General features: G+C 37.7%; 1 protein-coding gene across 9 annotated transcripts in view; it reads right to left on the reverse strand.

Annotated features, from left to right (window-relative positions):
• The window catches only part of DGKI (diacylglycerol kinase iota), a 309,867-nt gene that overhangs the window by 65,063 nt on the left and 226,987 nt on the right, over positions 1–17,817 (reverse strand). For 7 of the 9 annotated variants that reach the window (XM_058530901.1, XM_058530951.1, XM_058530892.1 and 4 more), the window contains 4 exons: positions 9,092–9,161; positions 6,891–6,931; positions 5,853–5,980; positions 3,569–3,691 (listed from right to left, as the gene is read on the reverse strand). In XM_058530901.1, coding sequence (XP_058386884.1) covers positions 3,569–3,691; positions 5,853–5,980; positions 6,891–6,931; positions 9,092–9,161 — 362 coding nt within the window. The remainder of the gene's footprint in view (positions 1–3,568; positions 3,692–5,852; positions 5,981–6,890; positions 6,932–9,091; positions 9,162–17,817) is intronic. The other 2 variants (XM_058530944.1, XM_058530917.1) reach the window with 1 other exon arrangement.

Consider the following 17,817-nt stretch of genomic DNA (forward strand, 5'->3'; position numbering starts at 1 on the left):
TTGTCTCTCTTACTTACCTTTGTAAAGAATCATTTTTTAAAATTTTATTCTTGGTTAATCATCCATTTTGTTTTATTCTCCTTGTCGTTGATTTCTGTCTTTATTATTTTTCTTCTTTCTTGTTTCTTTGTTCTCTACTCTGGGATTCTTTTTCCACTTTATCACATTGAATTCTTTATTTGTATGCAATCGCTTTTTCCCTTGATAAATGAATTCAGAGTCATAAATTGTTCTGTGAAATCCACTTCAGCAGAGTCTCGCAAATTCCGATAGAGTGTATTTTCAGTTCTAAGAATTTAAAATTTCTCTTTTGATTTTTTTATATAGTGGGTTATTTAATACTGTGAACAGGAGGTTAAAATTGAACTTTTCCTATCTCCAAGTCGACTGGGGCATTAAAGCTGAAAGCAACAGATGCCAATCATACCTAGAATATTACAACAATTCTTGAGGCCCTTTTCACACACTGATTCTTAAATATTCCTAAGGGGAAGGTAAATTTTCCAATATCAAGTAAAGGGGAAATTGCATATACACACCCTGCAACACAGAAGGATACATGTAGTAGGATGCTCACTGCATTTTTTAAAATCATATAATATTTAAAAAAATGAAAAAATCATCACATATTTATATTGTAATATTCTACATCAAATATAATTATTTAAAATCTACACGTATTGATATGAATGAATTTTTTAAATATGATGTTGAATGAAATGGCAAGTTACAAAAGTGTATGCATTGATACAGGTGATGAAAAGTAAAAAGATAATATAATACAAAACCAAAAAAAAACCCCTAAAATTTTATATTTTAATGATACTCTGTTTGTTTATGGATTGAAAGAAAGACCTAATGTAAACAGTAATGTAAAACATAACATGATATATCAGGGTGGTTGGCACATGAACATCTTTCATATAATTTTTGTACTTTTTTAGATTGGGGCATATTTACTATATATTTAATAATTTTTAAATAAAAGTTTATCTCATTTTTTATTTCAATTTCTTTTTAAATGCAAAAAAACTGCTTTAAAATTAATTCTCAACTATATTTACTTTTGGATAAATTTGTAGTCATATATAAATAATGTGCATACTTCATCTCCCTATACTGTATAATTTTTCACTTTACAAATGTTAAAAAAAAATAGAAACTCAAGTAAATCTTTCCAGGGAAGTGAGGCTCTGGGAACCCTGCCTTTGCACTGGCCCTTTGGGAAGACAGTGTAGCATGGTGAAAAAATCATGGATTCAGAAGTCAAGCCAACCTCATTCAAACCACAGTTCCGACACTTCTTATCTCAGGTGATCTAAGATGACTATTTTGAACTCTGAGTCTTTAGTTTACTCACTGGTTAAGCAATAGTGAGTTTTAAAAAGTTGTTGAAAGAATTAAAGATAGTTTAACTAAGGTACAAAGCAAGTAGGAGGTATTCTACCAATACTAGCTATTACTGACATTATTATATATTACATATTTATATAATATGTTATATAATTACATTATTCCATAACTGCAATTAGACCTATTTGTATCAGAGATGATCTCTGAAGGAAATAAAGAGATGTTCTTCCTAAGGAATTACTGACACAATAAAATTTTTTTAAAGAATTAATAGACAACTTGGGGTAAGGCAAAGTATTTACTTTTTAAAGTGATTTACAACAACCATTTTATTATGCTCGTGTATTCTTTGAGTCAAGGATTCAGACAGAGCCAGTAGGGACAACTTGTCTCTGTTCTGAGATGTCTGGAGATTCAGCTGGAAAGACACAAAGGCTAGAGGTGAACGCTTGAATGTTACTCTGTTTGTTTTCCAAGTGATTTGGCAGAAAAACTTTTTAAAAAGAGTCAGCTGCTTTAGCGCATTTAAGACCTAAGGTAATATAAATGACCAGGAAAACTGATAGATGCCAATGGAAGATCAATCAAGAATTAACAGAAATCCCTGAAAGGATAATATAACCCCAATAAAAAGTCAGAGTTGATTTTGATATAGGGTTTTAAGAATTTGGCTATTATATAAAGTGGTACGTTTATTTGTGATTCTCGGGAAGAATATTTACCATCTTAGAAAAAATCACTCCACATATGAGGACATCTACATTAATATACTACATATAGAAAAAACAGAGCAGAGGAAACCAGATTGAAACCATCCTCTACTTCTTGAATAGCCTGTATACAAGGACAACTAAAACACGCATCTGGTTTGTCTAGGCTTCATTTCTATTTCTGCGGCTAATTAAAACTCTAATTTTCAAATAAATCTGCCCACAGCTAGATGGTCACTTTTTTAGCCATCAATGGACCGCTGACTCACCCTGGTTCACAAGCCTCAATTCCATATAAAAAAGAAATGGAAAAACACTCTGGATTGTAAGCAATCAAAATGCTATCAGAAACTAACAACATGGTTTAATTAAAAAGGAAAATCCACAGTAATTCACTTTTTCTTTTCCACTCTTCACACAACAAAATAGGAAGTAGTACAGAGAAGCAATTAAAATGAAGTCGCCTTTTGCCCTTGGGGTGTCTGAGGAGAACCTTTACCAATGAAATAATTAGCTTCAGATTTCTCATTTTTCTCCCCTTTGTCATTCTGAAATTGTTTCCGGTCTTCCTTTAGAAACAATGCATTGTCTTGCCTCTTCAGTTAACCCTAGGCTTCTCAGAATCTTAGTAATCTTGTTATTTTGTAAAAGTGGTAAGAACGCATGGTTACAAGCCATTGTCCCTATTGGATTAGCACCTTGGATAGGACTGGAAATCAGCCTAATTTCATGAATTGCAATGAACTTGTATAACCTCTGAGACGGGTGACTCGCCTGAAGTCAGACAGTAGGTAAAAATGAGTGTGTCCATGACCACAGACTGCCCTAGAACCTGCTCCTGCAATGAGCAATGACAGGAGGGAAGATTCACCGGACACAAATGTACTAACACTGCTGTAAACCTCCAACATTCATCCTACTTTCTGACCATGATCAGATCTACTATTCTGATCTATGAACACATGCTGCATTGTTTACCCAGAGAGACTGAAACCATACACGAGCAACACTCCACTTTAGGCAACAAAACCACTTGGCAATATTACATACAGCATACATCCACAGGCTCAGGACTGGAGACAAATGAAAGAGAGCTATAACAGCAAGTCAAAATGTTCCCACAAACGAAAAACTATATGTCACTTCCAAACTATTCAAGATCACTCTCACGCATGTCTTCACGATGTGGCAAACACTGGGACATCTGGAAAACACTGGTTTCTGGTAAAGCACACACTGATGAGGTTGAAAGTATTTACAGATCCACACACAGGGTCTCAGTGTGGCTCAGGAGCAAGAGAAATGGAAAGTGAAGCTCCATCAGGAGCTTGGGGTGGATAAAAATGAGCAAGGTGAATAAAATGGCAAACCGCAGGGTGACACAGCTTGAGACAGCTTGAGCACCACTGAAAAGAGAAGCCCTACCACTGGTGAGGACCCCATGCAGTCCTCTCCCAGCAATCACAGTGGCGCTCAGGAAAAGAACAGAGAGAGAGAGCTCTTACTGTAGCACACGGGAGTGGCTAAGATCTTTCATGTCTGAGTCCTCATAATGCGGAGTTATCATTCCCAGCCCGCTATCACTCAGCATGCGTTTCCGCAGGGCAGGATTCCACCAGTCTGACATTCTGGGAGAAAGAAGGGCATCAGACATTTAAGCATTCAAAGTCAGCCACCGGACTTATTCTACTCTTTCTAAAGATGATTCTTGTCTCTAAATGTGAGAAGGAAAATGAATCTTTATTGGGTATTTACTAGGTACTCCACATTTATTATTTCATTTCATTTTCTCAACCATCATAAACTGTTTGTATGATTCTGCCCTCTTTACAGAGGAGAAAACTGAATTTGAAGATGAGGTAATTTTATATATGACATAAGTAAGAAGTAATGGAGCCTGATGTAGAAATGCAGATTAGAAAATAACAAAGTCCATCCTCTTTCACTGCTTCCCTGTTCCTATTTCCAGAGAAGGCAACTGATAAGAAATAAGAAAGGGACTGATTCAACATTGAGTGAATGTTCGGGCTACTCTATTTCTTGAGCTAGAGCTAATAGAGCTCTAACCCAGGAAAAAGTCATTCTTTTGACCATTATTTGACATGGAAGAATGAGTGAGAGGGCAAAGCCCAGGGCAAGCTTGGCAGAATGGGTTCACTCTTCATCAGATCAAGGACTGGAGCCCAGATCGGGTGGGGTGAGAGGATGCCTAGACTCTAGCACGCACAGCTTCTGGAGTAGGACACAGATGTCACTTGCTCTCCCTGCAACTGACAGGCTCGATTTCTAGTATATGGTCTGCGAAGCTGGCCTTCTCCAACCCCTCCTGGGATTGCCAGGGTTACATCAGGCCGTCCTTTGTGCCTGTCGGCTTTCCTCTCATGCCAGGACCATCTGCTACCACTAGCTCTGGCTTCCTACACACAGCTACGTAGCTGTTCCATCCTGCTACTTCTGTCTTCTCTTGACTCCCCCATAGATTTGATACATGCCATGGATATCAGCTGGCCCTGGCAGCGTGGAAGATACTCAGAAATAGCAGCAATGGTCAAATGAATTAGTGAAGAGGGGTAAACAGTTATAAGGGTCATGTCCAGTGAATATGTCTGTTTATATTGTTTAAGTATGTGTACACAATTTGCATATACTGTTTGAGTGCATGTGTGTGCTTTCCAGGGAAATCCTTATTTTAACTATTTAGTCTCCATATACCAGTAAACCACTGATGTTCATTAGACTTCACAAGGGCAGAGATTCTTGTTTGTTTTTATTTTTGCACTGTTGTTTCCCACGTGCACATACTAGTACTTGGCACATAAAAATTTCTCTAAATAAATATTTTTTGAATTGTTGAAATAACCTAGAAATATTAATAATATTTTAGTGGTTCAATGTAGTGGTTAAATGCCCGGGTTCCAGCATCAGAAAACCTGGGACTGAATCTCTATGTTTCCATTTATTTTCTGTGCAATACTGGGAAAGTTACAAAACTCTCTAAGCCTCAATTTTGTTATCTATGGATTTAGGATTATAATAGTACCAAATATGCAGGGTCATTCTGAAAAGATGATGATGATTTCAATAACATAATTTAATGAGCATCTACCAAATGCCAAGAACTATTCTTAATATTTTACATGTTTTAATTCATTTAATCTTCAAACAATTCTATGAGTAGGTATTATTATTTCCATTTTACAGACGAGGAAATAAACAAAGAGCACTTAACATGATAAAGTCACTACCAAATGGTAGTAGGGATACAGAAAGGACTTTAGCACAGTATGTGGCTCATAATAAGTGCTTGATATGTCATAGTTATTATTATACAATGTATATGTCTCAGGCTGCCTGGATATAGCAAAAAAAAGAAAAAGAAGAAGAGGGGCAAGAGGAGAAGAGGAGGAAGAAGGAGAAGAGAAAGGAAGAGAAAAATAATTGTCAAACCACCTGCGTCAAATTTTATTTGGATAACACAGGCAATACAGATGTATATGCACAAATGCAAATACCAGAGCTTTCTAATTTGGTAGGAAGTGTGGGTGTGATGGGTAAAGAAAGCTCAGACGTGATACAAATCTGGGTGGGGAAGAGTAATTCTACACCGCCATTCGTAAGACAGACTTTTAATGGAACCAGCTATACTACACTCTAAAGAAACACAACAAGGAAATCTGTATTTAAAATAGTTTGATATAATTAGAATGTCAAGTCCAAAGCCAAACCAGACATGGATGTCACCCTGCGGCCAGCCTCTCCAGCACACCACCAAAGCAGAAGCACACTCACCCCGAGGCTTGCTCTACCACCAGATCAGGCATTCCTGGAGGGGTCCCTGCCTGCTGTGACAACGCCAGATCTGGGTCCAGAATAAAAATCTCATCTTGGGAAATCTCCATCACAAAGTGCAAATGTTCCTAAGGAAGAGAAAGAAGTGTGTCTGATGACTGACAGGATACTCAAATCCATCATCTGAAGAAAAACAAAACAAAGCACTCTTGGTCTTGAGGAAAAATAAAATTCTGTGACGTTAAGTGACCACAGTGTATGTCAGAGGCCTGACTAGTGGACATCCCTCCCTGAAACAACACCGTAGCAAGAGGCTGTGAGGGGGAGAGTTGAACCCCTCTTGGTTTGGGATTCCTAGTTGACCAGAATCCGGTTGGGTATAACCAGAGCTGGTCTTGCTTCTTCTTCTTCCCAAATACTACCAAAGAAGTGACACCCCCACATGCAATTTGGTCCAGCATGAGTGTATGATAACTTGGACTTCCACCCCCGGGATCTGGTCAAAGCTAGATGGCATGGTTAACAGCTGGTTGTATCACTGGATTCCATACTGTATCTTTTTTCTTTTTTTCCTGGAGAATTTGGACTGTGGGAGCACTTGTTATCATTGGACATGAGCATCTTTTTCTCTCATTACTGAACCCTGGAAAGTGATGAATTGAAATGAAGTGACTGACCGAGATATACACTTGAGGACTCAAACTTGCTAGCCAAAAATGAACTTAAAAAGGCATAATATTTGGCGAGGAAGCAGTAGAAGTAGCAGTGTGAATGAAAATTTGGAGTGCAGGCTGGTAATAATATTTACAGCCTTTTTTCTGTACTCATTTGCAAGGTCAAGCCACATCATCTCGAGTCCACAGATCACAAAACACATGAAGACAAATTAAAAGCTTCATGTGCTTAGGCTACGAATACCACTCCAAAATCTGTACATGTTTCAGTGTTTTTGTTAGAAAATATTGTAAGATTAGCTACCAATAAAGTATATTTACTCGGGAATTTTTCACTTTCACAAGTAAGCTCAAGAAAACTTACCTGAGATCTGTCTATTCGATAAAAGCGATCAGCAGAAGTTGCTAGGGAAAAAAAAAATGTATATGGCATTCAGAGTGTCCTGTAATCTGGCACCAAATTTACAACCTTCTCTCCTACAACGTCAATCAAAACCCTTCAATTGCAGTCATGTGGACTACTGGCCAGTCCCTAATTCTATTGAGAAAAACTCAGGACTTCCATACCTCTGCCTGCTATCCCACTGCTTAGAGAGCACTTCCCCATTCTATCTGCATATCTAAATCTTATTTGTCTTTTAAGGACCAACTCAAACGCCACCTCCTCTGTGAAACCTTCCTCAGTCTCATTCTCCCTATCCCAGCCAGAATTCGTTGCTCCTACCTCTACGCACAAGTATATTTTGTTTACACTTCTCATAGAAACTATCTTCACAAATAACTATGAGACTAAGATATCTGCCTGTTTAAAGGTCTGTGTTTCATTTATTCTTGTATGTCTCCAGATATTAGCACAAGACCTTAAACAGAGCTGGGACTCAAAACGTATTTGTTAAGTAAGTAAAGCTAGGAAAAACCTGTTGTTAGCCAGACTTGCTGAGCAAGTGACTCTCATTTTGGAAAAGAGCTTGAAGATGCAGAGCCAGGGACCACATTTGGTCTTAAAGGAATTATTTTACTTTAAAACTGAGTCCCTAAGCCATGTCTGAAGAAAGCCAAAGCAGAAAAAAAAAAAAAAAAATTATTTAAGCATTTCTAAAAGGGATTGGGCTGCATCTATGGTTTAAGAAAAAAAATCTTAACTGCAAACAATGGGTTTGTAGAAATTATTCTGATTAGTCTTAATATTCAAAAGAATTATGTTCTTCCTCACTCTAATCTATCTAACAGAGTCCAAATATTATAAATAGATTTTCTACAAAGTACATAGTACTAGAGGGAAAAACTCAAAATGCAAATAATCATTCGAAAATCATAAATATTTAATGAGTAGCTTCTCTCCAAAGGGAAATGAGCTAAGAAACAAGACAATCATGGTCCCTGCCCTCTAAAAGCAACAGGAGAGTAAAATCTGCCTGAGGACTTACACTGCTTTGTTCTTTTTAACTCTGACTGCAACCACCTTTTAAAGGTTTTTAATGAAACTATTTATAGAGTAAACCTAATATCTGGGTTAAGATCATTATCCACAGTTGTAATTTTATCTGAGACTGTATATAGAATAGACTGTATATAGAACAAGTCATATAAATTGTCATAATTTTCTTAAATGTAAGTTGTTCCTCTTAGATTCAGGAGAAACAAATGAATGTGCTTCTCATTACTAGGGAATAAAGCAGCTGGAGGAAAAGTCGTGTAAAGTATCTTCAGAGGCAGTTGACAAGCCATTAATGAAAACTGATGTCACGATTTATGTGAATTAGATCTCATATAGATACAAGCGCTCACCTTCACAACACTGTTCACACTCACACATCCTGTCATACTCAATTCCACATTTATATCCTCTCAGATGCATACACAGATAAACAAAAGAAAGATCTACACTGAAAACTGGGTATCCACATAGACAAAAGAGATATTGGGTAGCAGATATACTGGTGGCATAGAAACAGGAATGTACTGTAATATGAGTAATTGGATAGAAAAGTAGGACTAGACAGCATCTAGGGAGTGAGAGATGGACATGAAAAATGGACTCATTACCGAATCAAAAAATAACTGACATATTACGCATTCAATATGTCATGCTCAGCAAAGCAGAATTGAATGCAATTGAAAATTTCTACCTTTTTATAAAAATTTATACATCTTACTGAAATGATGGTTTAATGAAAATAATATGAAAGTTCCATAACATGCAAACAACATACAAATTAGTACCCATCCCATGCTTATTGAATCCATCTACCGGCCTAAATTTAAGATAGGCACTCAACACGTGTTAGGGAAAGGGGGGAACTGAAAGGCAGAGGTCAGCTTGAGCAATTTGATGCTGAGAAGTTCAGCCAAACTTAATCAACTTGCTTTGAGGAAAATGACTTCAGGAAATTGTGTGGCAACATCAGCAAGTCCACATCGTTTGAGATGCAAATACCAATCACGTGGAGCCATGTGAAGGGTTTCTGAACAATCTTTTGGAAAACTAGAGTCACTCTATCAACCAATGTCTTGCCCTGTTGCTTCCCCAACCCCCAGCCCTCCAAGAAATACAGAAACACTCACCATCTAGAAAGCACCACCGAGGGGAGAGCCTCTGAGCTGAGAGTGCCCTGGGGAAGGAGGTTTCATGGTCCTGGAAAGAGACACACACATCTTCACGGCTCCATTTGAATGACCTGAGGGGCGTCCCTCACTCCACATTCTGCCATATCATCTATTTCTAAGAGTGAGCATCCTTTCCTAAACAAAGCACTGGTGAGAGACCAAATCACATTTTTTACTAGAAACAGAAACAAAGACTCTGCTTTGAAACGAATTACTTCACATAGCACTTTAAAACAACTCCCACATAAAATTTCCAGAAGGTTTTCAATTATTCCATTAAACATTCATAAATTATATAACTTGGGACATTTACTTCCTTTGGGGAATTTCTTTCCCTTTGTGAAGCTGAGAAACTAGTGGCAGCTGGCTGTTATTTACATTTGGGTTCTCCAATAGGTATAAAAATTTCCCCTATTAAGAGATGAAAATTTAAAAAAAATAATAAAAAGCACATTCTAGTTTATAACACATGATTTGGAGCATTCTAGCCCTGGCTCATGGTGAAATTGAAATCACTTACAGAAATGGGACAAGTGAGGAGGGAGGCCAGGTCTCTGTGGGGAAGACACTGGGAATTTGACCCTTGTTAGGGATTTAAGGTGTTCCAATATAGGGAGCACCCTTGGGGTGCAGCTGGGTGTGGATGACCTTGTGTATACAGAAGGGGAGAGGAGAAGGAAATGGGAATAACATGGGAGAAGTAATAAGAAAATCATTCAGAGTTTGCATTGACTTCTTTGGGGGTTTAATCTGCCTCACTAGATCCTCAGGCAAAGCCTCTGCTTAAATCAGTGGTTCTCAAACTATGAACCTAGGAAGAGTAGCATCAGCTGGGAACTTGTTAGAAATACAAATTCCCAGGTGCCACTCGAGGTCTACAGAAACCGTAGGGGTGGACCCAGCAATCTTTCAGGTGAGTCTGGTGTATGCTCAAGTTGTAGAACCATCAGCCTAAAATTAGCAGGACAAAAAGGATCCATTATTAGAAATCTTGGGTATATGGAGCTTTTAATATGAATGGGTTCTACAAATTAAATAACTGATAGGGAAAAAAATGGTCTCACTCACGACTGGCACCAAAATTTATATTTATAGATATAGAATTGATACAGCAATGGATACAGGATAAATACACATTCCTCTTTTTTGAACTGGCTTTGCCAGCCTGCTGGTTGCACTAAATGAAATCTTGACATATGCTCAGTACCAATTTATACGAGAATTATGTTTAACATTTTGAGAAGTATATTTTGACACACGTGATATCTTGTTTTAAAGGAACTTAAGGTTCTTAATATACTTTTATAAAACTTGTAAAGCTATCAACATGTCTCAGTTTGGTGAGAAATGTAATTTATATCAAGATTTATATCAAGAAATTTGAAAGTGATTTCAAATATTTACTGGCAACTATGAGCTAATAAATAAACATATTAAATAGAAACACGGCTGTCTTCTCTAGAAATAAAGAGGCTGAGACACCAAGTATACTTTCTGAATTTTGATGTTGAATGTGCTACAGAGACCATCACAAAAAATATCTGAATTTCCCTAGGTAAAAATTGACTCTGAAAGAATACAGAAATACTTATCATTTTAAAAACCTAAAATTGATAATGTTATTGCTAGAATATTCAAATTAGAGAATATTGGATTTTTTTAGTCTAGTTTAATATAATGCAGGTGGATATACTGAGTCAGCCACATGGGGAGCTTACCACAGGCTGGTAAAGCAATGTTGATATAACTGTATACCTTGTGCGAATGTTTGTCTATCTGGAGAGTTTTATGCATGTGCCTGACTTTATTTATTCATTTATTTTGCTTATTTTCTGTTCATTTAATCTACCCTTGATCCACAAAGCATTTGATACAACACAATTTCCTTAAACGAGTTTTGTTTAAAGAGAATGTTGTTTGCTCTGTGAAAACATAATTTGCCATAGAGCTCTTTAAAACACTTCAAATAGGTTCAAAGGGGTCTTCAAATAAGTTCAACAATCCTTGAACTCCCTGAAATTTTATGCTAAATTTGGTGTGTCTATGTGTATGTGCATTTTCTCCTGCTTTCTATAGATTATCAAAGTGATCTGAGATCCCCCAAAAGGTTAAAAAGCTAATTTAAATAGTCAAAAGTTTAGGTCAGAAGGAATTCAACAAAATAAGAAGATTCTAAACAGTAAAATGCCTTAACAACATCCAGACTTACAAGAATGGGCATTATTATTTCAAAGTTACTGGTGACTGTAGTATCAAGCAACCGAAGCTCTCTGAGCCTGTGGCTATTCTCTTGGTAGTGGGCTGAAATCAGGCCAATTTCTACACAGAAGGACTCAATGAACTTTTTGCTTATTTCCATCCATTGTTCCCCCCAAATGTTTGTTTCCAGCCCTTTATATAAAGTACCTTAAGTTCTTCTACTTAAGTTTTTTTTTTTTAACAGACAAGGAGAAAACGTATTTATATTGAGTATTGGATTGCTTTAATAATTAAAATTAAATAATTAAGACACAGGAGGGGCCAGCCCAGTGGCATAGCAGTTAAGGTCATGCGTTCTGCTTCGGCAGCCTGGGGTTTGCCAGTTTGGATCCTGGGCGCAGACCTACTCACCGGTTATTAAGCCATGCTGAGGTGGCGGCCCACATAGAAGAGCTACAACTCTACAACTACGATATACAACTATGTCCTGGGGCTTTGGGGAGAAAAAAGAAGATGATGATGATCGGCAACAGATGTTAGCGCAGGGCCAATCTTCCTCAAAAAAAAGACAGGAATCTCATGAAAAAAAATTTTATTGAAAAGTAATTAGATACTTTCCTAAAAGTTAAACTGCAACCTTATGAGGTGGTTAGAGAAGCCCAAGAAGAGTCCTAACTTCTCTGAAATAGCTTCCCTGAACTGGGTTTGCATCCTCTCCTTCCTTTTTTGAAGCTCTTTCAACCTTGTTCATTAAAAAAGTGAGCTCTTGAGGCTGGCCCAGTGGTGTAGTGGTTAGGTTTGCAGACTCCACTTCCCCGGCCCGGGGTTCACAGGTTCGGATCCTGGGCACGGAAGTATGCACTGCTTATTAAGCCATGCTGTTGCAGGCATCCCACATAAAATAGAGGAAGATGGACACGGATGTTAGCTCACGGCCAATCTTCCTCAGCAAAAAGAGGAGGATTGGCAACAGATGTTAGCTCAGAGCTAATCTTCCTCACAAAAAAAAAAAGAAAGAAAAAAGTGAGGTCTTAAGGGGACAGTTATTAATATAATGAGGTCCTATGTTAAAAGACATTTGAATTCCAAAGGAAAAATGTAATTTATATGTACCCAATCTGGGAAAGATTTATAATGCAATGCAATTAAACTACTTACGTAAAAATTTTACGTATCGAAGATATACAAAAGCAGTGAAGTCTCAACAAAATTTTCTGCTTGGATCTAATCTAGTTCACACAGATGCAGATGAAAGGATCTCACCTGCATTAGAACCCTAAAAGTTGGAGATTTTCCTGAAATCAGTGTTAAAATGTCTCAATGCAGCAGACTGACAAAATGTAAAACATATCCACAAAATATACCAAAAATCTATAAAATAAGAAACAAGAAACAAATCCAGCTACTAAACACAGCTGGGTGCTGGGACTACAGCTCAAAGATCTGAGGGAGAATAGGAGGTGAAGAGCAGGGCAGGGACAGAAAATCTGCTGGGCATCAAGGTGGTTGTATTTCACTTGAGTTTAAAAACCGAGCAAAAAGTTACTTTTAGTGAGAAAGTCTGCTTTGCAAAATGGAAATTTTTGTAGGATGAGGTCATCAGACTACGCATTGAGATGACAAAAATGCTTCCGTCCCTGAAGTACTTCAATATCATAGGAAAGGCAGATCTATGAGTGGGAAGGACAACAATGCCGTAGGTTGTATAGATCCAGCCTCCTTGAAACAGCAAGCCCAGAGGGGGTGGGGTTCTGAGGCCAAGAGCACCGGCTTTGAGCACAGGACGATCCTGGCTCCACTACCTACTAACTGTGAGATTGTAGGCAAATTTCTTATCTTTCCTGTGCCTTGGAGGCCTCATTTATAAAATGGCTACCATAGTATCTATTGCAAAGGATTCTTTTGAGGAATAAATGAAATAAGATGTGAAATGCTTAACCCATTGGCTGGTACACGTTGATATGCAGATATAGTTATGCTAGACGTGTAATGCTGGGGCAGCTGGGACAAAATTATTTTACCGGAAACAATCCTGACATTTAATTACAGGAGGCGCTCACAGGACCGAGGTCACATTTCAGACCAGATCATTTAGATGGCACTACACCAGCATAACACTATTTTATCCATAAATGCATTTGTGCTCAGATTCTGGGTTTCAGAGAAAAGAAACAGGACAGATTTGTATGAGCGGACACAAAAAAGAATGACAGCAAACACAGGCTGAAGTCATGCCATTGTTGGTTTGGTGCTTGTGGGGTTTGTCTTAATCAGCAATTCAGTGCCTCTTTCACAGTATTAGAAGCTACATAATTGCCTTAAATATAGGGTATTGTCTTCAAGCCTGGATGTCTTCTATCACCAAGAGTAATATTTTTCAGAACACTTTATTTCACTGCCCTCTCCATTCCCCATTCAATAATAACTGTGCTTCCTAGATATTTACTTACTTTCCCCGAAATTACCTTTTCATTTGCTGAGCTGAATTGTCAGTTGTCACACAGCTATACATTATTCTTATTCCTGTGACACAATTATCAATCTTTCCAATGTGTATTTATTAGAGCATATGAAATGCAAGGCATGAGATCGGAAGGTCACAAATAAGAACTAAGCACAGACCACATCTTCCGAGGGTGTCCACCTCACCGTGAACCGCCTGGCTGCTCTCCAGTTTCCTTTCCTGCTTCCATTTTTGCAGTTACTATCTGTCTGATTCATCAGATTTCAACTTCTTTCCCCAAGAGAGGGCTATTTTAATTGTGATTTTAATTTATTTCCTGCCTATTATCAAAAGTCACCGATTACGGGGAAAGGATTTTGAGTTGCTGCCCAAAGAATTAGAGTATGGCAATGAAGATAGCAGAAGACATCAATTGTTGGGAAAGCAAATGGAAGGTTCAGCTCATGTTCAAGAAAGCCCTTTCCTTTCAAGTTTGAAATCTGGGGCTAACAACATTTGGGCCGGGGCAGCAGTTTTCAAATAGTCCCAACACTGATGTATAGCGAAGATGTGCTATTGGCACAACCCTGAATCATACACTCCAGCTACACAGAGGCCAGCTGTCATGATGTCGAGTAGGCAGAACGCTATTGATTCTTGCTCTCCTCCATTCCACTCTAAGTCCTCCACCTACAGCTTCTGCCCTGACTCATCTCCACTGTCTGGCATTGAAGGATATGAAACAATAATCTCAACAAGCTGTTAACTACTCAGGGAATAACATTTTGGTGACTTTAGGTCAACATTCCTTCCTTTTCCTCCTTTCACAATATGCTCCTTTCTTACCTCTGAGAATTTTCCATAAACATAGCTCTATTTCTGCATTCCTTGGTGGTTCTATATTAAATAAAATTTAGACTATCATTCTCTTTATGTTATTTCATCTGCTGAGTACCCTATTTTGAGAAATTTCCCCCAGCAGTATAAGTATGGGAGAAATTACTACAGAATTCACAAAACCATCCCTCTTGATTTTAGAGTTACCTGGCCACTGCCAGAGTTCATGTAAAAATATTAGGCTACAGGGGCCGACGCGGTGGCGTAGTGGTTAAGTTTGTGTGTTCTGCTTCAGTGGCCAGGGGTTTGCAGGTTTGGATCCCGGGCACGGACCAACGCACCGCTTATCAAGCCATGCTATGGGGCGTCCCATATCAAGTAGAGCAAAATAGGCATGGATGTTAGCCCAGGGCCAATCTTTCTCAGCAAAAAGAGGAGATTTGGCAATGGATGTTAGCTCAGGGCTAATCTTTCTTGCACACACAATATATATATATATTAGGCTACAGTCTCATTTAGTAGGTTGATTTTAAGCCATATTCTTATGCTCATTCTGTCATTAAGAAGGCTGCATAATCTAGCCCATATCTACCTCTCCTCCCATCTGTCCTACTATTCTTCCTGAACCTCTCCTCTGGCACCTAAAAATGAGCCACAAATGAAGAACTGCAGCTTTGTGAATTAAGTGACCTCGCAGAAGTATCCAGCTATTTAGCAGAATTGCAATTCAAATACAGGCCTCTTTTCTTTAGAGCCCATGATCTTATTACCATGTTTTATGGCTTCTAGAGGAATTAGAATTATTTGCGGTTTTGAAGGATGAGCGGGATTCGTATAGGTCAAGGTGGAGAGAAGTTTTTTGACTCAGCTCCAGCGAAAACATGAAAAAAGCAAAATCAAGGATTTTCCATAGTTTCAGCTTTCGTTGACTGTCAAACTAATCTTCCATTTCTTCTCAGATGGTTCACTGCCTGGTAATTCAGAATTTTTCCTCCTTCAAATTCTTCAGTCACATTGCCTGCCCACTTTCCATCTCCAAGTACCCAGCTGTTTAAGAATCCCATGGAAATATGGTAATCAATGGGAACAACAATCCAGAGACAAGGAACTTTGACTACATTCACGTAAAGAAAATTCTGAGTATAGAGGTTAATTAATTTTCTTGTATGTGTTACATGATTGTACTTCTAAACTTCATACAAGTATGGCCAATATTAATAGGTTGTTTAGCATGTGACATGGTTATCATTTCTGTTACAACTTTATTTGGAAATCTGCACAATAATGTTTATGCAACATTATTTACAAAAAAAACTGTATCTAACCTAAATGTCTATCCAGGGATAAGGTTAAATATATACCATGGAATAAAGTAGCAGTTTTAAAAGATTGAGGTAGAGCTTCATTTATTAGCAAGACATAATATCCATGGTATATTACTATTAAAAATAAATTGTGGTATAATTATATAACGAGTGCATAAAAAATGTAAATCCATTTTTATTTTTTAAAACTAACAAAACCTCGTATATGTGTGCATGTATGTCCATGTGTGTAACTTTGTATAGATGTGGATAAAGGTACAAAAGGGTGCGCACCAGAAGGGTGCTGTCCTAAGGTCTACTTTGGGTGGGGAGTTAAAAACCAAGCAGAAGTCTAGAACTGTGTACAACTGGAAGACTAAGAGAAGCCAAGATTATAAAACCTGGCAGACTTATGACACAAGTAGCTAACGAAAGTCAAGAGAAATACCTTGGGGACCTTAATATCAAAGACAAATGCATATTTGAATGGATTAAAAATGGAGCAGGTATACAGAGATTGTCAAAAAAGAATTCACAATAACTTAAAGCCGTGGTCTGTAAGCTTCTTTATACTCTGATGTTCTTAACTAAGGATGACCACAAAGGTGATTAGGGTCTTATATACTCAGGATTCATGTAATTCCTGCCTCTTGTCTATCTATACCTCTTTCTCTCCTACTCAAAAAAGGGAATCAGAATACGTAGTACGGAGGTAATATTGAATTTTCTATAATTTTATCTTAACTATCTCTCATTGCTAACACATGGTGGGTGATACACCTCACATCATGTAAAACCCTCACTGTGTCCTCACAGAGGGCTTGGCACACAGGTACAATGGGTGTCCCTGGCATTAACGAATCCTGGATTCAGAGGAAGCCGGAGGGTGACCAGCAGTGCAGGGCAGACCATGAATCAGACTTCAGCAGGATAGCGGAAGTGAGAAAAACAAAACAGCCCCTAGCAGGAGGTCAAGTACTGGCCCCAAGAGCAGGCCTTAGCTTCAAGGACCCTCTAGAGTGAACATGGCAACATCCTTGTCACTAAACAAGTGACAGTCAAATGAATGAAGTATGTTTCCTTTATGAACGCTATACATTATAATAAATATACAGACTTAATTTCTGATAGAACCAAAAACAAGCTCAAAAATATGCACCTTTCCAAACCATATGACTGTAGATACTTAAGAAATGTGATTGTGAGAATGCAGCTCATTTTGTGATCTGTCATTTTTCTTCATATAAATGGTATGATTCAGATGAATGCCACTGTCATTGCTCTATAACGTAGGCAGAATGATATAACCTTGGACATACCATGTTCCTTTCTATTTTAAATGTATTAATCTTCTAAAATTGCATGCTCTTTAGATGAATAATATTAACAAATACTGCTCATTTCAAAAATCCCTGATATATGAATTTTCTCTTTTGACATATGCTAATGGAAAAATCTATTTCTCATGCTAAAAATATAGCCACATGTACAAAAGCAAACCTGATATTTCTCATATATATATTTTTGAAAGTCAACTGGCATGAATTATATGTAATTGATAAGGAAATTATCTGAACCACTATTTGGCACGCATATGCCAAACTTGCCCTTAATTTACATTCAATTACTCATAGCTGATGCACATTTAATTTAATGACAGGATAGCAGCCCCATTACACACTCTAGTAGGTTATCCAATTAAGCAATATTCACCTAGCATTTAACTATATCTTCACTCTGAATGAAACTTCTTTCATAAAATTTAGGGAAGAAAAGCAGAGGCAAAACAGAAGTCTCTTCGGGTTGGGAATCCCTGCTTCATTTAATAATGTCCAGTCAATAATCACTTTACTTTTAAATTTCTCTCTTGTTTACCCATCCAAATTTCTCTTCTGCCTGCC

This window comes from Diceros bicornis, chromosome 3, assembly GCF_020826845.1.
Source record: "Diceros bicornis minor isolate mBicDic1 chromosome 3, mDicBic1.mat.cur, whole genome shotgun sequence".
Lineage (NCBI taxonomy): Eukaryota > Metazoa > Chordata > Mammalia > Perissodactyla > Rhinocerotidae > Diceros > Diceros bicornis.